The 22998-nt window shown below is 44.9% G+C and overlaps 1 protein-coding gene across 5 annotated transcripts in view; it reads left to right on the plus strand.

Annotated features, from left to right (window-relative positions):
• The window catches only part of MCC (MCC regulator of WNT signaling pathway), a 411658-nt gene that overhangs the window by 316818 nt on the left and 71842 nt on the right, over positions 1-22998 (plus strand). For all 5 annotated transcript variants that reach the window (XM_046665743.1, XM_046665741.1, XM_046665742.1 and 2 more), the window contains 3 exons: positions 4531-4673; positions 19794-19957; positions 21979-22185. In XM_046665743.1, the coding sequence (XP_046521699.1) occupies positions 4531-4673; positions 19794-19957; positions 21979-22185 (514 nt within the window). The remainder of the gene's footprint in view (positions 1-4530; positions 4674-19793; positions 19958-21978; positions 22186-22998) is intronic.

Raw genomic sequence — 22998 nt, forward strand, 5'->3', positions numbered from 1 at the left:
TGGATCCTATATCAGATCTTGTTAAAACTGGTACTCATTGATGACAAGGTTGGATTATCATATACATAGGAGAGCATTTCAAAATCCCATTGTTCAGTTATTCACCAAAATATTCAGAGATGTCCGATCTTCCTTTGTGCTATATGGAAAAATAAGAGGTAGAATTGAAGGAAGAACCAGGACTTTACTCATCACTCATTTCCTGCTATAGATTTTCTAAGAGAACTGAAAGGAATACATTTCCTCCTTGCATCTCGAAAATCTCTGTTCTTTCAAAGAATGATGGCCATTTAGGGGCAAGACTGCCTTTAATTGTAAGAAAGACAGAATGTGGTTCAACAAAGAACCACTAAGTCGGGTAGACTGGGTTAGCTAGACATAGTTGACTGATAGTTGCCAAGGGAGGCAGATGTCCATCTGGGTCTTGTTCACAAATCACTCCAATCCAGTTACAAGGCATGAAGGTGCACCCCAAAATACAATAGATATGGGGATTCAAAGGCAGTAATATTTTTATCAAATGCTGCTGATTCCAGAGTACTTTACCTTGAGGTCTGGAAAGCGTGATAAGGATTATACTTTCATTGAGTTTTCCCTTTTTCTGATTAGATCATTTCACCCCTAGCCAGTAATGAGAAGGAATCTTTAAAAATAAGCAACAGCAAAAGAAAATCTTTTCTTTAGGCCACCATATTAGATTCTTGTTTCGTCGGTGCTCAATTTAGGAATGAGGCTGTGCTGCTAGCTAGATGCATGATCTTGGGTAAGTTGCTTAGCCTCCTGAAGCTTCAGTTGTCTTATTTGTAAAATAAAAGTATATTGATCCTGCTTAGATGGTCTGTAAGACCCTTCCAGTCTGTGACTTTTCTGCCACTGCTCATCACGTAGGTGTGGATACAATCGAATGCCTGCCTCCCTAGGAGCGTTTTTGTTTTATTTTGTTGTTTAAGCTAGCAGCAAGCATTAATCTTTGCAACTCTAAACAGCACTTCACAAATGCTTCTAAGTGAATGAAATAATGTACGTTAGAATCCTGTGAGATGATCCTTTATGTTCCAAAGAGAAACACCTGAGAACTTTGTAATCCCATAATTACAAAACTACCACAAAGCATATAATTACCAAAATTTATCAGTTTATCAAAGCTTCTGATTTTTTTGGCTTAAAATGGTCGCTTCTTGGACCTTTTCACATTTTCTTCATTTCATCACCAGCATTAGCAGTTCATGTTCTTTAAGGCGGTATTTTTTTCCCCAAGGACATAAGTTATCACTTCCAAGAGTTACCATGTGCACAACAGAAGGAAGCAAACAGAAAAATCACTTTGAGATGCTGATGCTGTGTCGGTCGTTAGCCAGACACTTTTACCAGCTACTGACTCACTGCTGCTTAGAGAGGTCTTGAAAACACACCTCAAATTCTTGCCTTTGTAAAACTGCCTTAGACTGGTAGGGTGTTTTTGACTTCTTGTTCCATTGCTCCTGATGGACCAATGCTCCTGAATAATACAGTAGAAAGAGAAAACTCCCAAGCATCAGTCTTCCATGTATGCCACGATCCCAGATTGACTGTCAATTTACAAAGGGCCCTGAGAGAATTGGCTTTTGTCATTTCCCAGTGTCCCAGATTCCAACCGCCACTCGGGAATAATGCTGATAATGATGTTCTGGAGATGATAAGGATATGCAACTCCATGATTTTTTTACCAGAGTCAGTGGCAAAAATATTAGAAACAAATTTTCTAATATTTAGCCTCCATTTAATCTTTCTATACCTCCTTCTTTGTGACACAAAACCCTGCCTGATCTTCTCACAGGTTGTTTTCCACCTCTAATTACCATTTACTCTGTTTGCATGTGTTCTTTTGTACTATAATACTCATTATGAGTTCCAGAAGGAGGAACCTTAGCCAGGGATCATGAGTGCTCAGCTCAGCCATCCCTGTGGGGTCAAGGATACAGACCCTCCGCACCTCCCTCCTGCCTATTTTATCTGTTTCTATATAAGATCTCGGCAATATTTACTTCTTCCCCTGAATTCCTAGACTCCACATATTTTATCTTTATTTCTACCATCTAACCCTAATTATTTGCCTCCTTCAATACAATAAATTCTCCTTTTGATCAAAATCGCCCACTCCACACATGGCCCGAGTGCCTCTCCAGATTCATGTTTCCATCATGCACCACGTTTTGGTTTCAGTTATACCAAGCCACTTATTCTTCTGGTAGGCTGATAGATGAATCTTCTCCAAGCTCCACATGTTCATGTCCACAGGCTCCTCTGAGCCTTTGCCTATGCCCTTCCACCCTCATGACCTAAAATCTACTTGCCTTGAGACTCATCTTGAGTGCTGCTCCGTCCAGAAGGTCTCCCCTGGTCCCTCCCCACCTGCAGCCCCAGATGCTCCTCCCATGTCCACCCACAGCCTCCTTCTTAGATTGGAATTAGTTGTGAACATATTTGTCTCCTGGAAGACAGCACCCATCTGATCTTTGCTTTTCTAACCTTGTTTTGGTGCTCAAATACATTGAATGGGGATCCTTAGTTTGCATTTCATGGCACTGAAAGCCTTCTGCCTAAGATGACCTTTCTAGTGTGGCGTAATTGTCCTTCAGACTGTGCTCTGATCTCAGCAAGGACTGTTTCCTGCAATCCACAGCTTCCCTCTCCCACCCCTTCCCTATACACTCCTTTATAAAGTTGATCATAATAATCCCTAATAATTAAAAAGCGGGAGATTTGGCAAGCACCCTGTTTTGGAACCTGCCAAGCCAGGAGGTGGCTGTTAAAGATTCTGCAAATGCCATTTATGCCACAGATACAGCAGCAGCATTTATCTAGCTTTCTAGTCTGCACAACAGTCTCAGCCAAGCTGAAGCTGATTACATGGGCCATGCAATAAAGGTAATTTATTCATCATACACAAAATCTCCCAGTAACTAAAATCGAAATTGTAAAGTGCTGATTGAAAGGAGAACTGATGTATGAGGGCACAATTACCCTCTAGACCAAAAGGGCAATTCTGAAGAGTACTTTTTCATTATTTTCTTTCCTAAACCTAATTATTGTCGGCTTTGCAGATATCTCATAATTAACTTATTCATAGAATATTAACCTATATTTTTTCCCTTTACCACTCCCATTCTGATTCATATTTTGCATGTCTGGGGGCTTTATATCTGTTTAAAGTCTTCCCAGATCTCTGGGTGGCCTCAGGGGCTCAGCTGAATCCCTTCCCTGGGAGGATGTTGATTTCTTGAGAGAACCAAGAACTCTGGAGGGTTCGTCACATTTCTCTAATTTATAGATCTGTTTCCACTGTTTACAGTGGCAGTTTCCTCTTCCCCAAGTTCCAGGATCGCCACTCACTGTCTTGGTTTCAGGTAGTCTGGTAGTCTTGGTGGTAAACCCAAGACTGTTGACCTTCCCCCCCTACCCCCGGTTGTCCACAAACGTAAAGTGAATGCCAAGCTGAGAGGATTTCTTGTCTTCCTAGCTTTCCTCACAGACGTCCTCCCCTGGGGCTGAGCAGACATCTACGGGCTTTCCAACCTCATAATTAAATCCCCTGACAGTTTTCTCTTCTGGCTCACTTGCAAAATAAATGCTTCAAAGAAGGTTAATTTTTCTCTCTCCGTGCCAGTGTCCAGTGTTTGCATAGAGATGATGGTGATGTGGGGAGAGGGTAAGGTGTGTGCTTTGAAATACATACAACAGGTTTAAGTTTTCTTAGCCTGCCCATAGCTAATTCAGAGACCAAAGCTTGAGGGATCCATGAAGGGCTGAGAAGGGGTGGGTGTGCTCGTGCAGATGAAATATGGCTGCATTTAAATCTTGTCTTCCTCTTAGCAAATGCAAATCGAAGGAAATACACCATTGAGTGGTATTCTCTCGTTCACTGTTTCCTTTTTTCTCCTCATTCCATCCTGTTTTCCTATTCCCTAACTCTGCCTACTTTCTTTGGGGAAAGTAAATGTGGCATTTTTTAGACATGCTCATCCATATACCTTTCAAAGCATCCATTTTGATCTGCACAGGTGAGGTGCTGGTTTTCTAGTAGCTCCAGCCAAACACCTCCTGATGTCCTCTTCCAGGAGGAAGGCCCACCAGTGGGACCGTCCAGGTGATGAGACTGCCATTCCTGTTCACCAGACTCTTGATTACTGTGCTCACTGGAACCTCAGTGCTCGTAGTCTTAGTTCTTTTTCACCTCGGAATTTGAGGGAGTGAAGAAATCTGATTTCTTCAGGAAATCTTTGAAGGGGTAAAGCTTCTGGTAGGCTGATAGATGAATCTTGTTTGGTCTATGGCTATGTATGTGGACACAAAAGCAACCTTGCAGTTTCATACACTAACCATAAATGTGACCTTCTGTTTGGCCTGAAAGAAATCCTGGTCTGTGTGGCCTGGCAGGGGAGATCTGTCTGTTTTCTCTCTGACTGTCTTTTTCTTTTCCATAAAAGACGTATTCTCTGGGGATTTGTCTTACATCTCTGTCTGTGGTGGCTGATTCTCCTTTTTTCTCAGAGAGGAAGATGAGTACTCAGAACTGCGATCAGAACTCAGCCAGAGTCAACACGAGGTCAACGAGGACTCTCGAAGCATGGACCAAGACCAGACCTCTGTCTCCATCCCTGAAAACCAGTCCACCATGGTCACTGCTGACATGGGTGAGTCTGCCTGCCGTTACCACGAAGTATGGTTTGGTTTCTGGATTGTAATGGGAATTTTAGAAACATGAGGCAGCCTGAAGTAAAATTTAATTAGTCAAGGACTTTGATGAGTAGATGAAGGCACATCCATTTCAGTCCCTTACATACTACTTTGTTGGTCAAAATGGAACTGAAAAGCTGAATCAGTTTTCAGCCCTGATGTTTGTGATTCAAACATATGGCACCTCCATTTGAAAATTCTGGAAACGGGGAGCCAGTTAAAAAGGTTATCGCAGTGTTCCAAGTAATAGTAAAATCTGAACTATGATGGTGGGAATGGAAAGGATGGAATGGGTGGTGACACATTGCGGTGGAAGAACCAATAAGTTTTAGCAACTGTTGGGTAAGGAGGAATCCAAAATGACTCTAACATGTTGATCCTGAGTGACTAAAAGAATAATCATATTCCTTAGTAAGGAAGTTTGGTTGAGAAATGAGTTGGGAAATAGATATATTATGTTTGAGGTTGTAGAGAAATGTCCATGTGAAAATAGTTGATATAGTGTATTGAGATGGTGTGTTTAAAACTGCAGGTCATGACCCATTAGTGGATTTTGAAATTATGTGAAACATGAAATATTTTTTAAGTGAAATCAAATAGGAAAAAAATAGAATGACAGTATTGTTTCACGAAATTTATTTGTTGCATGTGTCTATGTGGTAAGTTGCCAAATGAAACGTTCCAACTGTGGGTTGCTGTCAAAATGTTGCAAAACAACTGGTCTACTCAGAGATGCCTTACTGGATTTTTGGAGAGATTGAGGTTGAGGATAAAGGCTTTGAAGTTATGAAGTAAGGAGATCCCGATGGTTGAAAGGGTGCGGAGTCAGAAGAGGGAGGAGCACCATATCTTAGGAAATGTCCACATGTAGGGAAGAGATGGAAGAAGAACCAGGAGAAAGATGAGTAAATGTAGTGCAATTTTCATAGAACTTAAAATTTCTTTGGGACCGTGGGGCCAGTTACCAATATGGGATGGTATTACTTTGAATTTTGTTTTGTTTTGCTTCAAGAGAGGGTGGGATGGGCTGGAGATCATGTGTTTTGTTTGGGCATAAATTTGAGGCGGCTAGAGATATCCCGGTGGTGGTGCCTGGGAAGGTGGTACATAAACATAAGAAGCCAAGAGAGGTCTGGGCTGAAGAAAAGCAGCTGGAAGACATCAGTTGTTTGCACATAGTTACTGAAGCTGGGGAAGTCGATGCATGCAGTGAGAAGTGCAGAGAGCTAGAGACTAAGCCTTGGGGGCCACCAGCTGATGAGGAGACTCAGCAGGAGCTCCTGGCAGAGATGTGCCTCTCATCATTTCTGTCTCCATTTAAATGCACCTCCTCCGAAAGCATTTCGTGAGCACCAGTCTGTGCAAGTCCCTATACTGACTCTGTCCTGCTCCATTTGTTTCTTGCTCATGTCACATTGAAATTTTAAGTGATTTCTTTGCTTGACTGACTCTCCCACTAAACTCCACAGGGCAGAAGCATGTTTGTTTTATCTGCTAGTAGACCTCTAGAGCCCACCACAGGCCCTGGCACATAGTATGTGTTCAGAGGTACTTGTTGGAATGAATAACCCGCCAATCAGCCAAAGCTGTAGGAAGGAAATGGGGAGATGGTGTCTGGAAAGCCAGTGGGGTCGAGAAGGCTCTGATAAGGAAGAAGCGGTCAGCAGGATGAATTGCTGCTAAGGCCAAATAATGGCCAATTTAGCTAAGACCAAATGGGTTGAGAAGTGGGGATGCCTCCCCAGGGACCTTGGCTTCAGGCTGAAACTGTCTCCTTCAAACTAACCTGAACCCAGACCCTGGGCTTTAAGTCACAGCACACACATCCCCCTGCAACCAGCCCACTGTGGGCCCAAGTCCTTCGTACTAAGTTATACCAGCATCATCACCTCTAACCCTAGCGGCCCCAAGCTTCTGGACTCTGTCTTCCAGCCTTCAGCAGTCAGACAAGTGCAAGCCGCCAAGAAGTTCCCGATCATTGCAAAGAGTCATTCCTACACTGATCCCTCCATTCATTTCTCTGAAATCGTATTTTATGAAATTAAATAAGTGACTCACATTCCAACAAAGTTTCTTAACCAAATAAGGTTGGGAAATGGAGGGATAAACCCACTTAAATCGGCTGCGTGTCTTTGCTGTGGGACTTCTTGGGGCTTCTGACATGAGAGAGCATCTGTGGCTCAGGCTACCCAGCCAGGAGCTGGTGTCCGCCTGTCTGCTCTATGAGCTGACTTCTTTTTCCTGAATCATTAATCTCAAATCATTTCTTTCCATCCTTTCCCTCCTTAAAAATATATATTCATTATAACCAGTGGTGGCATCTTTCCCGACAAGACTGAGCTCCTGGAGGGAAGGGACCCCGTCTGCCCAATGCCTGTCCATGTTCCCTGCCCACCGTAGGAGGCCTCTATTCATTTCTTCAGCAAACTCCCTGGGGTCTCTGCTAGGGACTAGGGATATGAGACACTGGGGATCTGCCGTGAGGCTGTCCTCCACACTGAAGTCCCTCAAAGCTCAAGTGACGTCCCGACTCCTTGCCAGGGCCTGCAGGGCCCCACAGACCCTGGGCATCCCCCACCTCATCCTCCTCACCTAGGCCTGTTTTCTTCCAGCTCTGACCACACTGGCTTCCTCGCTGTCCCTCAGACCTTACCAGCTTCTCTTACCTCAGGGTCCCTGCACTCGCTGCTCCTCTGCCTGGTGTGCTCCTTCCTGAAATCCACCTGTGCTTTCTCCTGCACCTGGGCAGCTGCCTTCTCGGCAGAGGCCTTCCCTGACCCCTCCGGGGGACCTACAGCGCTCACTCCCTCTCGCCCTCGCAGGCACTCTCTTCCCTCCCCTGCTGCATTTCTCTTCACAGACCTTAGCGCACCCTGACGACACCATGTGCTGGCGTTTATTCCCTTGTGTATCCCAGTCTTTATCAGTCTCTCACGCTAGAATGCAGCTCCATGCGGGCAGGGACTCCAGCTGTCCTGTTTACCGACATCACAGTGCCCGCACATAGGAGGCCCCCAAATATCTGAGTAGCAGTGAACATCATCTTGGAGCTCTCAGTTCTTTGGAGGATGCGGACAAGTAAACAGGGAATGACTAACAGTTGGGTAAGGACCACGAGAGGAGGTGGACAGGGGCCCCTAGTGACACCCTCAAGTGGGAGCATCAAAGAACACACCCCAGAAGTCACATCTAAGCAGAAGGCTGAGGGACAAGTGGGAGCAATGCAAGCAAAGAGCAGGGGGCAGACGAAGAGTGCCCACAGGGCCCACACCTGCTAGGTCCCGGAGGAGGGCGGGCACGGGGACAGCAAGGAGGAGGGGCTCATCCAGGCTGCAGCCGAGAGCAGTCCCTGTGTGTGTGCACGTCAGAACTGGACATCCGCCTCTTCGAACTCTTTGGTCATTTTCCAATTAAATTGCTTCAATAGGGAAAAAGCTTCCATGTATAAACACCATTATAGGAAATCATTAAAAAGCAGCCATTTCAGGATGGTCACTGTATTTGCAAACCTGCATTAGCAACCCAGACGTTTTCTTAAGCTGAATTTTATATGCAGAGTGTGCCGCAGTGTATTTGCTGATCTCCGCCTAAGATAACAGGAGTAAGTCCTACCTCTTCCCTTCATCAAAAGCACTTTTCTTTTGTTTTCAAACCCCACCCATCAAAGCCAGGCTGCCCCTTCAGTCAGCCTGGCTCCCAGGTGCTGTCCTCAGGGTCTGAAGGAGTAAACAAGCAATTTCGGAAGTGCCTTGACTTACCTAAACAGTCATAAAGGAGAGAGGTCCCAGCAATGTCACCTTGCATCTTAAAATAAATTGCCTTACATTTGTTCAAACCTGGTCACAGAGTTGTTTGGAAAATAAAGGTAATTAAATGGACAAAAAGAAGGTAGGAATCATGGCTTGGGGTTTTTGTTTGGCAAAGAGTTCTAGTTAAAAGAGAAGCTGGCTGTAATAGCTGACATGCTTTGCTCGCTTTACCTTGTGTCGAGCATTTACGTGCATCCTCATGTTTAATCCTCAGCTTGAAGGAGGCCCTGTAAATTTCCCATCTGTAAAAGTGGGATAACAGAGTTCAGAGAGGGTAAGTCACTTGTCCAAGGTTGTACAGCTAAGCAGTGGTTTTTGTTGTTGCTGCCCATGTTTCTGTAGGTGGCTTTGCTTTTACACGCCTCTGCTTAAACAGTGAAACGTGCCTGTGGTTGGTGTGCTACGCTTACTGCAGTCCCTTGAAGTCTCGAGTGCTGATGGGAGCAGTTGTGCATCGTGGCACCTGGCTTAATAGCAATGTTTGCTGTTCAAGATTTTGCAGAGCTCCGTCTTAGAAGCCACACTCTTAGACCAGATGATTCTGGGTGTTGCAGTAGAGCAGAGCACAGATGTGTGCACATGGGCTTATTGCCCCATGCGTGTCAGCACATGTGTGGTGCCCTCCCTAGCGGGCTGTTTCCCAACTCTGTTAGTGGAACAGCAAAGCTCATCTGGAGCAATTGTTTGTAAAACAAACAAAATCCCGGATCCAGTGGACCTTTGCACAGCCTGTGATGGGTTCTGCTCCCATATTTTGAGATCTCTTCTGGTTTTAGGTGAGAAATTCTTATTTTTCTGGAATTTAGCGATGCTAAACTACTACCCCCTTAGGGATGAAAGGAGGCATATGATACCTCGCTGGCTGGTGTGAGCATTTAGATAGAGATCTCCTCCTTATGAGTAGGTTTTGGAGGACAACCAAGGAAGAATTTGCAGATGAAACCTGGCTCTTTGGCACGGCTGTGACTGTGAAATATGTTTAAGGTTAAAGCCAGATTTTCCTGGCTTACTGGCCGAGGAGGCTTAACGGCTTCAGGAAAAATGTTCCAAAGTGTCAAGTAGCCACTCCCCGTGGGGAGAAGAGAGGTCGAGGGGAGGAAAGGCAGCCTGTCTCCTCCGAGAACGATTTCTGCAGACTTGGAGAGAAGCGTTTACAAGGGCAAGGCAAGCCTGGCCGAGAAAGCTCACTTCTGATTAGGAGCGAGGTGGCCAGGTACTCAGTTATCCTCCAGCAAAGAATTTTCAAAGAGAATCAGGTTCTTTGCAACCTGATTCTAAAACTTGGAGAAACCAGTCCCCAGGTTGGAAAGGTTAGACGAGACTGAAAATAGCTCCTTGGCTAGTCGATGGAACAGGCTGAGCCCTGTGTTGCCTTTTTTTCCTTCTCTTTACTTTAACTGGGCAACTGAATTTCCAAGAGATTCACCCTGTTGGTCATCCTTGAGAACCAAGCCCGGGGAAGACAGATGTTTCGAACATTGACTCACCAGCGGGCTCTCCGACGTGACTGTGTGCTTTCTCCCAAGGATCTGAGCCTGGTCAAACAAGACCTGTCGACACATGTTCGCAGGGCTGAGTGACTGAGGAGACCACCTAAAATTATTCTGGAACTTTCCTTAAAGAGTAGACAAGCTTGAGAGTAGGAAAGGTCAGTGTTCCGCTTCACTTCATGTTACTTTGGAATATTTCCATCAAATTCTACTACTCAGGAATTTTTCAGTCCCCAAAAGAGACTTGGGGTATAAGACAGAAATGGAAAGGCACTGATCTACCACATTTGTTCAAGATGAGCTCGCATAATTGTTGGGATTCATGAACTCCTTTTCTAATACAAGCGGTCTTTGTTTTCCAAACAGACTGTGTCTCCTCAGGTTGGATCGTTTTTTGGTTGCTTGAAACTTTTAACATATTTTTCCTTAAAAACCAGCATTATGGGCCGGCCCTGTGGTCAAGTGGTTAAGTTCATGCGCCCCACTTAGGCAGCCCAGGGTTTTGCTAGTTCAGATCCTGGGTACAGACATGCCACCGCTCATCAAGCCATGCTGAGGCGGCATCCTACATAGCACAACCAGAAGGACCCACAACTAAAAAATATACAACTATGTACTGGGGGGATTTAGGGAGAAAAAGCAGAAAAAAATTAAATTTAATTTAAAAAAAGATTGGCAACACTTGTTAGCTCAGGTGCCAATCTTTAAAAAAAAAAACCAGCATTATGAAGGAGTGTTAGCTTCTGAGACAGGCCTCTGAAAGCTCGTTTCACCTGTAATGGAAATAAAATATCAGACCTCACTAGTGTTCCCACAACCCCAACCATCATGGTGAACATTGTTCCTGTGAGAAAAGGTGCCAGGACCACATTTGGATGCCAGAAGTACATATTCCCCCTTGTCCTGGTGGCTTTGGAAATTCTCCCACCCCTACTACATCGGAGCCATGGGGTTTGGAACTGGTACTGATGGCCTACTGTGTGCTGGCACTGTTTGCTCTCCAGAGGGGCTCTTGGGCTGAGATGGGTGATCCAGGCTCTGAGAAAGGCCCATTCGGCCTGGAGGTTAGTGAGCTTCACGGAGAGTAGACAGAGGTGAGGCCCGAGAGCTGGGCAGGGCCGATGGCAGAGCGCATTGGAGGTGCAGTGAGGGGGCTGAAGTTTATCCTCTAAATGCGCCTCTAACTATTTCTTCAGCATAATTTCTCAGAGGTGCAGCTACAAAATGACCTTTAAGGCTTTTCATAGGTATTGCCAAATTGTGCCCCCTCTTGACCCCAAAGATTTCCTCACGTCTTCTGCAACGCTGGGTATTCTCTTATTCTTAAAGCTGTGCCAATTCAGGTGATGAGTAGTCAAATAAGCAAAATGATTGTATATGAACTTGAACTTTTCTCACACAGGTGTTATTGGAGCCTTGTTCTCTAGAAGCCACTGCCAGAACTTTGATACCACAGGGCTGGGGTGGGTGGCAGGGAATTCTGTGGGGGCACTGTGGCAGCTTAGAAGGAAGGGTCCTGGAGGGGCCTCAAGGCAGCTGGGGTGCAAAGTTGATGTTAGGTTACCTTTCTTATGCCTTCACCATATTTAAGTCCAAGATTACTGTTGTAGAGAAACCAACTATGTCAAAACCGCCAAGGGACAACAGCAAAAGTGAACACGAATCTCAGGCTGGTGAGACTTAGCTAAAATAGAAGTCCTGAAAATGCAGCTTTGTTTTCTTTGGGAAAACAAACACGGAAGAGGGACTTCCTTCCCGGTGAAGTCAGACCCCAGGCCCCAGTGAGGTGGTGGCTGGCGGCTGGGTCTCCTTGGCCCTGTCCCCGTGACTTGGGCCGTGTTCTCAAGGGTCATTTGGGCGTGGCAGTGACACTTTCAGGAGAACCTTCCTGTTCTCATAGCTGCATTGAGAAATCGACCCCCACAGTGGTTCCCACGTTAAAGCTCAATGTCACTGTGTCTGTGCTATGTCAGATGTCCTTGTCTTGAATGTTGAGGTATTTGTTTTCCCCTCAACTTTTTATTTTGAAAAACTTGAAACTTACTTTTAAAATAAAAAGAACTCCCCTAATCTTATTGCCTAGATTCACCAATTGTCCACATTTTGCCACGTTTGATTTTCTTCCCTCTCCTGCTTCCAAAATTTTTTTTTTCTGAGCCATTTGAAAGTAAGTTGCAGACATCATGATGCTTCACCCTAAGTATATGAGCGTAAATATATTTACATAACATATATATATAAGAACATCGTTCTTATAAATCCTCTCATCTTCGGGTGACACAGGCACTGTGTATGTTTACGCGGGGGTGTCACCTCCATGGATACTCTCTTACTCCTTTCTTCCCAGACCCTTTGGTCTTCTCCTTGGCACCCAGACCTGGAAGTCAACTAGAGTCATGTGTCACTTAACGACAAGGATACGTTCTGAGAAATGCAAGGTTAGGTGATTTCATCACTGTGTGAACATCATAGAGTGTGCTGACACAAACATAGATGGCATAGCCTACGACGCACCTAGGCTACATGGTACTAATCTTATGGGACCACCATCGTATATGCAGTCCATTGTTGACAAAAACGTTGTTATATGGCACGTGACTGTATCTTGTTCTGTCATTTTCTATGTTGTTTTGTTCTGGTTTTACTTATTCCTTCCTGGAAGAATAAGGGAGGGTCTTGCTGCATGCACCATGGAGGGCACTGCGGGGGGAAAAAAACAACAGCCCTCCTGGGTTTGGCCTTAGAGCCACAACAGGATCTGATCTGCGACATCCCTAGGATATCTGTCACATCGTGCTTCTTAGCAGAATGTCTGTATTGATGCTGAAAGAATGGTAGCTCTTTCCTCCACTTGAATTGCTTTACAAGGCATGACATGTGCCCAGGCAGAACGGAGGTGGGGGGCTGTGTGGGCCCGTGGAAGGTCATGAGGGTTGTGGTTATGGCCTGACCTGCTGTTCCCCACACGGGTGCAGCGTTAGGGGAGAGTTCACAGCAGGCCTACAGTGCTTCTGTTTCTCAGACTGGTGAAAATTCGCGGTGGGCAACATCTCTAATTTCAGTGGGTGCTTCCATCTTGGGAATCTACCTTATTTGAGGGCTTTCTGACTTTCGAGCAGGCTGTGGTATGCCCCGTGATATGTCTTAGATTTGATGATACTTGATCAATGAGCAGGTTAACCAAAACTTGATAATTTAAAAGTTGGCTTATAAAAAAGGTTTTTCCTTTCCTTTGTACATTCAACTCATGAGGTCTTTACCAAGCACTACTCCACGCTCAGCACTGTGAGTGTCTGGGAACACGAAGATGAATGAACAGTCACCACTCTGCAGAGCTGGGCTTAGCAGGGTCAGCATGTGGTTAACAAGTACTTACCTTGAATGCACTGCCTCAAAGAGAGAAGGAAATTTGAGACTGTAGGTAATCAGGGAAGGCTTCCTGAAAAGGAAGATTGCAAAGCAAAGTTCAAAGAAGAGCCATTATGAAGAAGAAAACTTGGGGCTTCCAAACCAGACAGATACATAACCATTAAGTGTGAAGTGAACACTGAGCCCCAGGAGTATGAACGTTGTGAAGCTGGGACCATATTTTGGAGCAGATTCATTCAGGAAAAAGTGTGCTGCTCAGAGAGGGCCAGCCCCATGGCCAAGTGGTTAAGTTCACGCACCCCTCTTTGGCGGCCCAGGGTTTCGCCAGTTCTGATCCTGGGTGCAGACATGGCATTGCTCATCAGGCCATGCTGAGGTGGTGTCCCACATAGCACAACCAGAAGGAGCTACAACTGGAATATACAACTATGCACTGGGAGCCTTTGGGGAGGAGGAGAAGGGAAAAAGAAAAGAAGATTGGCAACAGATGTTAGCTCAGGTGCCAATCTTTAAGAAAAAAAAGTGTGCTGCCCAGAATCAGGTGGACCAGGAGAGTGTTCCAACATCTAGCCCATTTACCTGTATTTTTATTTGAATTAGGGATTTTACAGGGGGTTCAAAACAAAAAAAAACCAGGCAGCCTTTAACACTTGATTCAGAATGAACCAACTCTGGTCTAGTTTATTGTGTGCAACTCCGGGGGTAGGTGTAGTTGATCCTGAGGGAGAAAGAAGAAAACCAGCTTTGCCATCAGTGTGTGTTTAACCGAGCAAGAATGCTGCTTAGGCTTACTTTTCACAGCTGTGAATGTCCTCTTACCTTCTTTCCAGACTTCCCAAGTACTTGGTTCTTCCTTCCAACAGCAACATAGAAACCTAAGGCTCTGGGCTCTTGTTAGAAGACTACAAGCTGAGCTGCCTTTTCTCTGGCTCCTGTCAGAAGTCTGACTGGGATAAGTTACGTTTAGAAACGACAGCAAAGGCAGGAGCTGCAGGCTCTGACAGAGGCTGTGAGGGAAGCGGGCATAGCAGGGGAGCCTGTGGCCATGCCAAGTCCAAAGGGGCAGCTGCTGGCCGTTCTGCAGATGGTTGTCACGTGAGGAGCTGGGCCCAGTATTACCAGACCTTCCAATTTTACAAGAATAGCCATAAATTCTAATGATTTCTAAATGTTGACAATTAATTCAAAAACTGTTCTAGGAAAAAAAAAAAATGGTTGTGCCAGATACCAAATCCTGCCATCCACACAAAACACAGCTTTGGCTCTAGGTGGCTAGTTTGCATCCTCTGGTCGAAGGGAGATGTCCATTCCATTTATTCTTTCATCTTTACATCAAATTAGACAACTCGAAGTCTGGATGCCAAGATTGTGTGAGCTTAGTCCCTCCCAGAATTCCCTTTACATTGTACTTTAATGGTCTACAGCTTAATTTTAATTGAAGGTTCGTATAAGACGGAACCATATGAAATCTGCATATGTGTGAAACTGCGGCTGAGGAGACTGGCAATCACATCACTTCGTACCACATGTGAAGTCCTGAGTACCTAAATTCTTTTAGCATCCATTGCTAAAAAGACATTGTTTCCCGTGTGAAACTGGATTGCTTTCTCCTTTCTGACAGGAGATAATTTATTTTTGCTGTGGTTGCCGGGAAGCTCAGGGCTAAGTAGAAGAGTCAGCTGTTAGCTTCTGTTTGCTTCCTCACCCTTTCCCTGGTCCCAATCACTGGTCTTCTCTTAGTTGTGGTTGTTTGCTATAGGCTACCTCAAATTCTTTTTTGGAAATATATGAATAACCTCTGGTAGAAGACTATGTATTTGATTTAAAGGGCCTCCTCTTTGTCTCACGGACAGGGAGTCAAGCCATTACCTTTCCTACATAAAGCAGAGCACAGCTGTGCAGTGGGTCTGCCTGTGTCACCCTTCATACTGGAGTTCCATGACAAGTGTGCGTTGGTGCAACCATCACCACTGTCCATTTCCAGAACTCTCTCATCCTCCCAGACAGAAACTCTGCATCCGTTAAACAATATTGTCCCCTTCCCCATCCCTGTAACCTCTGTTCTTCTTTCTGTCTCTATTGAATATGTCTACTCTGGATACCTCGTATAAGTGGAATCATGTAATATTTGTCCTTTTGTGACTGGCTTTTTTCACTTAGCTTAATGTCCTCAAGGTTCACACATGTTGTAGCATATCAGAATTTCCTTCCTTTTTAAGGCTGAATAATATTCCATTGTATGTATATCACATTTTGTTTATCCGTTTACCCATTGATGGACACTCGGATTATTCCCACCTTTTGGCTATTGTGAGTAAAGCTGCCATGGACATGGATGTAGAAGGATCTGTGAGGCCCTTTCAATTCTTTTGGATATGTACCTAGGAGTGGCATTACTGGAGCGTATGGTAGTTCTATTTTCAGTTTTTGAGGAACTGCCATACTGTTTCCCAAAGCAGTTGCACTGTTTTACATTCCTGTCAATAGTGCACAAGGATTTCAATTTCTCTGCTTCCTCACCAACACCTACTTTCTGTTGTTGTTTATATAGTAGCCAATGAGGTGATATTTTATTGTGGTTCTGTAAATGAGGTACCTTTTTTTCCTTCTGGAACACATGGTCCCTTATCTGAGCTTATCTTGCACCTCTGGTCCCTTGACTTACACCTCTTGTCTTTTGTAAAGACTCCAACTGCCTCAGCCTTTGGTGTTGAAGCTCCAGTGTCTGGCAGGGGCCAGACTGTGCAGGGCATGGTAGGCCGAGGGAATGAATTAAGAATTTATCCTCAGCCTATATTTAGAAGAATATGCCACAGACTAAAAGATAATTCCTCCCTGTATCAGGCAGCGTTGATGCTGGAGTGAATGGTGGTGAGTGATGATTGCTATCTGACGACATTCAGACAAGGGGATCCAGAATACCCACTCCTGCCAGTCTGGCCACCTTGTCTCCTGTGAGGCTCTAAACAGGAAACAATGACAAAGGACAGCTGAGTGTCACCTGATCACTACTAGGGCTTGTGTAAAACCACTGTACAGAGCCCTGTGACTAATAAGTGAGAGTATGTGGAGTTCATTCAGCCTGTTTCACACATTGGGCTTCCTAAGACCAAGGGACACATTGATAGCCCTCCTTGGTTTGAAGGGAAGATCTTCCTTGACTGTTTACATCTGTATATTAATTTCAGTGCCCTCCTCAGTCCTCCTGATTCCCTGTCCCGTGCTTGCATCATCTTCTCTACAGTGACTTTCCCCAGGGTGGTAGGGACAGCCGAGAGAAGGGACTGTGGCTTGCCGTGGACATCTGTGAGCCTTTTGAAATTGAGGAGAGTCTTGTATTCATCTTTGTACCCTGCTTCTAGCCTGAGCCAGGGCTCAGCAACTATTTGATTAAAGAATGAGAAAGAAATACTGGTCAGATCCCTACACCTTCCCCCTGTTCCCTATAGCCTAACATCCTCAGGATACAGCCTGGATACAGTCTGCCCATCGGCAGAGATGTCCAGTGTGCTCATTGTGTCAGGTGGAGCTGTGCTAGGGAAATCCACATGGAATGGCTGAGTAGAGGCATCTTTCTTCCTCATCCCACTCATAAGCACTTAACAAGGCAAATAATTCAGGAGTGTATATTAACTCCAGCTCAGGGTACCAGGAAACCCTGCACCTCAAAGTCAGTGATCATTTGGAGAAACTTCCAGTTATTTCCCTGGAATTCAGTGTGCTCTGGAGACAGTTCCACCAGCGTGTGTGGTCGCTGAGGAATGCTGCCTCTGGCTCTGGACCTCCTTGGCTTCAGTTGATGGTGGGCATCTGCCATGAAGAGCATCCCCCAATTGTTAGCAGTTCAGGGCCTGATCCATAACAAGGACAAAAAGCATAAAGTTGATGTAAAACATGCTGCTGTTGACAGAGTCTGTGTTTCTAGTCTTGCTGTCTCTTAATATATAATGATGTGGTGTTTATATTTGCTCATTTAAAAAATAGTTTTTGATTACCTGTACTATTTGATGTTGGAGATAAAATGATAAGGAAAAGCAAGGTCCCCTTAGAGCTTCCCTTTAGTAGAGGAAAGATGATACATAAGTCAGATCAGAGGGTGATGATTGCCATGACGACAGGATAATGGGATGGGGACTGAGCAGGGGGAGGAGATGGAACCCCATGCTTTAGATAGGGAAGAGCTTGGTGAGGAGGTGGCGTTTGAGCTGAGAGCTGGATGTAAATAGAGATTTGAGTGGAATCAGTCTTAGCAAAAGAAAGGGAAGCCCTGGGCAAACAGGAGATTGGCATGTTCCAGGGATGGAGAGAAGGCCGGGAATGTGAACAGAGTATTGTGAATGAGGGGGAAGGTAGACAGATGAGGCAAGGACCAGATAGATCAGTGGTTTTCACCTTGACTGCACGTTAGAATTATCTGAGGGACTTACAAAAATTTTCCAGTGCCCAAGCTCCACTCCCAAAGATTGTGATTTAATTGGCTTTGGGTGGGGCCTGGACATTGGTATTTTATAAAAGCTCCCCAGGGAGTTCCATGGTGCAGCCTGAGTTGAGAACATCATCAGTCTTGATCATGCAGAGTCTTACTGACTCTGGTAAGGAGTTTGGACTTGAGTTAAACCAAGGGGAACCGTTTGACGGTTTGGGCTCGGGGAGTAACATGATCTGACTTTGTCCTTACGAGGCTCACTGTGGCCACAGTATGGGGAGTAGAGGTAGGAGGTTGTTCAGGTGGTTCAGCTGAGAAGTGATGCTGGCTTGGACCAAGGCTGGTATCAGTGGAGATGGTAAGAAGAGGTCACTTTGGGTATAAGTTTTGGAGGTTGCACTCATAAGATGGATTGGGTTTAGGATATGAGGCAGAAAGAAACCAAAGTTGCCTGAGAGTTAACCTGAGTAACTGGATAGATGGCGGTGCCATTCACAGAAATGGGAGAGATGGGGCAATAACGGGTGTGAGAGGAGGGGGAATAATTGTGTTCGTTGGTTGGAGTGAAAGCCTCAGGCTTCTCTTCTCTCTAGATTTAGATAACTTGATACAGGTATAGGTAGTCAAATAGGGTTGACCAGGGGCCGGCCCCGTGGCATAATGGTTAAGCTTGCGTGCTCCCCTTTGGAAGCCCAGGATTTGAGGGTTTGGATCCCAGACATGGACCTACACACCACTCATCAAGCCATGCCGTGGCAGTGTCCCACATACAAAAGAACAAAAAATAGAGGAAGAGTGGCATAGATGTTAGCTCAGTGACAGTCTTCCTCGGGCAAAAACAAGATTGGCACAGATGTTAGCTCAGAGCCAATCTTCCTCACCAAAAAAAAAAAAAAAAAAGTTGACAAAAATATTCTGAGAAATCCTGTTCCTATAGTGCTAAGAGTTTTCTTGAAATCTTCCAAAGGTAAGCACCAAAGCAATTGACCATCTTAGTGCATGGAACCTGTGATGAGAAGGGAAGAGGAGTCTCTTTGGTTCAGGAATCAGGCTGGATGTTGGGGAAGGATGTACTTTGAGAGATTGCATGTAGTTAACCCCTGTCTTGCTACAAGAATTAAATGGTATACTGATATATAGAATCCAAAATAGGTTAACATATTTGTATTTGACTTTAAGGGGATTTTTTTTTCCCCAACAAAATTATCTTCTAAGATATGTCTAGTTCACGTTAAGATTATAATTAATTTTCCTTCCCTGACCAGGCCCTGAGTGTCCAGCATTAAAAATAACCCAGATTTTTAAGTCAGAATCAAATTCTTAGAATTGCTTACAAGACTTTTACATGGAGAACAATATGGAATTTGTTAGAACAGCTTATTTTTGCCCTGATGGAAGAAGTGGGTGAGACTGCAATGGTGGAGCATGTTAATTGGTTATATCAGAAAAAAGTCCTGATTGTAAGTTCACTGAGGGCAAGGACTGTCATTTGCACAGTTTGTGTTTTTTACAATACCTGGTGTCTCTGCTCATTCCAGGGCTTTTTGTTTCATTTGTTTAGTAAAGTTACGAGATCTTCTTTGCAGAAACTCTTTCTAGAGCTAGTGCTTGTCTGAATGGCTGAGGAGGAAGGTTGACTGGAAGGCTTCACAAGTCCCAACAGCTTCCGGGACGCTGCTTTGTTCTTACTAAAGAAACTCGAGATATGGCTGCCTTCTAGTAGAGACAGGAGAATTCAGTGTGGCGTGGCTGTCTAGAAAATGGCCAATGTCTGAAACTCCTTAACGAAGACTGTACATTGGCTCCCAGCCCCAGAAGCAGTGCCGGCAGCCTGTGACATTAGGCTGCATGGCGCTAAACTTTGAAATGTCAAGCTTCATTGCCATTCCGTTTTCCTTGGATGGGTTCATCATGGTAAGCCGCATGTTGAGCGTTCATTGCCTGCCTGCCTCCCTGACCCATCTTGTCCACCTTCACCCACAGATAACTGCAGTGACCTGAACTCCGAGCTGCAGAGGGTGCTGACGGGGCTCGAGAATGTCGTCTGCTGCAGGAAGAAGAGCAGCTGCAGCCTGTCGGTGGCCGAGGTGGACAGGCACATCGAGCAGCTCACCACGGCCAGCGAGCACTGTGACTTGGCTATTAAGGTAGCCCCCCTCCCCCGTCCAGCTCTTCGAGAGCGTCTGAAGGAAAGGAGCAGAGCTGCCTCCTTTGAAGTGTTGTTTTCTCAGATACCTGTTAAGAATGAATGTCTCTGAGAAAGCCATACTATAGATCGGGCCACCAGGGAGAGGCAGGAGCCCTGTAAATTTTTGTTGGGCTGAATCACATTAGGAAAAGTCATTACATCAACAGTCAAAATCACTGGCTTTGCCAAAAAGAATGACAATTTCCTTGGTTCCTTGGAACCACATTATTTTAGTATGGTTCATCCTGTAGCATTTTTAGGTTGTAAGATTAAGTTGGAAGTTTTATTAAAGCTTTAAGGCCTCTATAATCTTATTTCAGGAGTTATCAATCCATGGTTCTAACGAGGGGGAGGTACAGGGCCTGCACGCATCATCTATCCTGAGCACACTGGGCTGGGTCTCAGCCACGCCTTTCACACGCATTCATCTTACTGCTTAGGGAGGACCAGGTGAGAGGAATGTGCTGCATCTGCACACACTCATCGTGAACAATGGGAACGTCAAGTCCTGATGATACTGGGCCTCTGGTGTCTTTGTATTACTTCACCATAGCCTGCTGACCTGGGCATAGCAATTCAAACTGAGGAGTCTGGGAGGAACCCATGTAAACGGAAAATGTGATGTTTTATTTGAAAAATGTCTTAGGACTCTAGGCCCAAGTTTCTATCAACAGGCATCCTGGATTTCACAAAAGAGCTGTGGTTCCCCTAGGTAAACCATGATTCATGTTTGTAACACAGCTGGTTTTCCAGCTTTATTCATCTGAATTGTAAGTATACGGTTGGTGTGGTTTGGGTAGGCAACCACTGGCGTTTCTTTCTCTGGAGTCTCCCAGGCCCTATATTTGATGTAATGTCGACTTGGATACTAGCCCTAGCCTCAGCATTGAGAGGGAAGGAGGAGGCCAAGGATTTCTGCCAACCAGCAAAGGACAGAGCGGGGCCTGGAGCAGGGCCGGGTGGAATAAGAGTCTCAGATTTGAGAGGAAGGACAAAGCACCACATGTGGAGAGTGGCAGCCAGATTTGGGTATCTGTCTTCATCAGGGAACCACGTGAGCATCTAAGAGCGACGTACCCACACATTTTTCATTTTTGAGACCTTCTGTTTCTCATCACATGGCTTTGCTGCCTTCTACCCTACATAGCAATTCTCCCTCCTCTTTCCATATCAGTTGTCTTATACTTCCTTTTCCAAAGGACAATAAATGTGAAGGAATAGTTTCTGAAAGCCAGCAGAATGAGTTCTTCCTTTTTTTTCTAATTTTATCTATGTATAAAACCATTAATACAGTGTTTCACATGAATTTTTAAAAATTCTCCAACTACTATTAAGATTCTATTTTAGCTCATAGCTGTCTTATTAGTTAATTAAATCCTGGCTGTCTTAGAAACCTCCACCGTGAGCTTCCTCTTTTCTGTGTCACTGAGGTTTATTTTTGTCTTTCACATCTTGGGACTGAAGCTCATTCCCACCCTCTGAATTCTGATGTGACACTGAAAGCTGGAAATGGTGATGTGACCTCTTGTATTGCTGAGTTGGAACACAGGAGGCCTATAATTTAGGAAGCTTCTAGTTAGATTTCGTATGCAGTTTGCCACTTCACATTTGCATTATCAGGATCACTAATTGGCTTGCTGTCTGGTTATGCGTATTCACCAACTCTGGAACCTGGACAAAGGAGATAAACATCTGTGTGGACATGGCAGTTAGTGCCACAGATAAACTTAGACACCAGGAAGGGACTGATTTTCTTACTCTGGAAACACGCACTATGACCCAGGCAAGTGACAGAGCCTCATCTGAAAATGGAGAGAGAGGATGATTTAGGGGGTGTCACTAGTCGTGATTACTGTCTACAGTGAAGGGGCTCCAGAACTCATTCCTCTGTGGACACTCCCTCCAGTCTGGCCTATTTTCTCCCCTTCCCTTTTCTCCAAGGTAACTCACTTGGCTTGTCTTTGTGGCTGTGTTTTCCAGACAGTCGAGGAAATTGAGGGGGTACTCGGCCGGGACCTGTATCCCAACCTGGCTGAAGAGCGGTCTCGTTGGGAGAAGGAGCTGGCTGGGCTGAGGGAAGAGAATGAGAGCCTGACCGCCATGCTGTGCAGCAAAGAGGAGGAGCTGAACAGGACCAAGGCCACCATGAATGCTATCCGGGAGGAGCGGGACCGGCTCCGGAGGAGGGTGAGCACGCCAAGTCCCACGTGGCTGGGCCTTTCCCAGAGGGTATAGAGCCACGAGAAGCCATCAGGTAGAGCCCAAGGCAGCCCCAGGAATTTTGTGGCATTTGTAGTCTTGGGAATCACCATCCCCATCTTGTTAAGAAGTCATTCTTGAGAGGAATGTAGTTTGAAAGTGTGAGGTATGGAGGTAAGATTTTTTACAAAACTATTCTCTGGAATCGCAAACCTAAGTGGATGATAAAATTATATCAGAGCACTGATTCACAAACCATTCTCCAGGGTACACACGTCTTTCCCAAACTCAATTAAAATGTTCTTTTAAGATAGACTAATAATAACTTATAATTTGTAAAAGTATGTAGAATTTTCCCCTTTACCATTTCTTCTTTAAATTTTTCTTTAAGTATAGTACGTGCTCTCACTTATCTATACTGAGTCTTGTATGAAATGTTATCTCTTCTAGTGTAGACTAAAGTTAAAATAATCAAATATATGTATTTATGTATGTTCTGTACAAGTGTATGTATGTATGTGTCATTCCTGGTATGTACCGCAGTGTACCAATGGCTCTTGGCCTGAACCAGTCTGAGAACCCCTTTATTTAGGAAATACATCCATTACTATAGGAGCTGTTTTTTCAGGATAGAAATGTTTGGCAGAGTCGCTGAAGCACTCAGTTTTCCAAAGATAGAGTTTTTTTCTCAGGACCCCACAAGTACTTCTTTGTTTGGCTGTGAATTTGATCTGTGGTTGGACTTGGGGTGAAGCAATGAACTCTTCAGTCAGAAACGGTTTCCTCTGAACTTCACTTTGA

Source organism: Equus quagga, chromosome 7 (genome assembly GCF_021613505.1).
Source record: "Equus quagga isolate Etosha38 chromosome 7, UCLA_HA_Equagga_1.0, whole genome shotgun sequence".
Classification (NCBI taxonomy): Eukaryota; Metazoa; Chordata; class Mammalia; order Perissodactyla; family Equidae; genus Equus; species Equus quagga.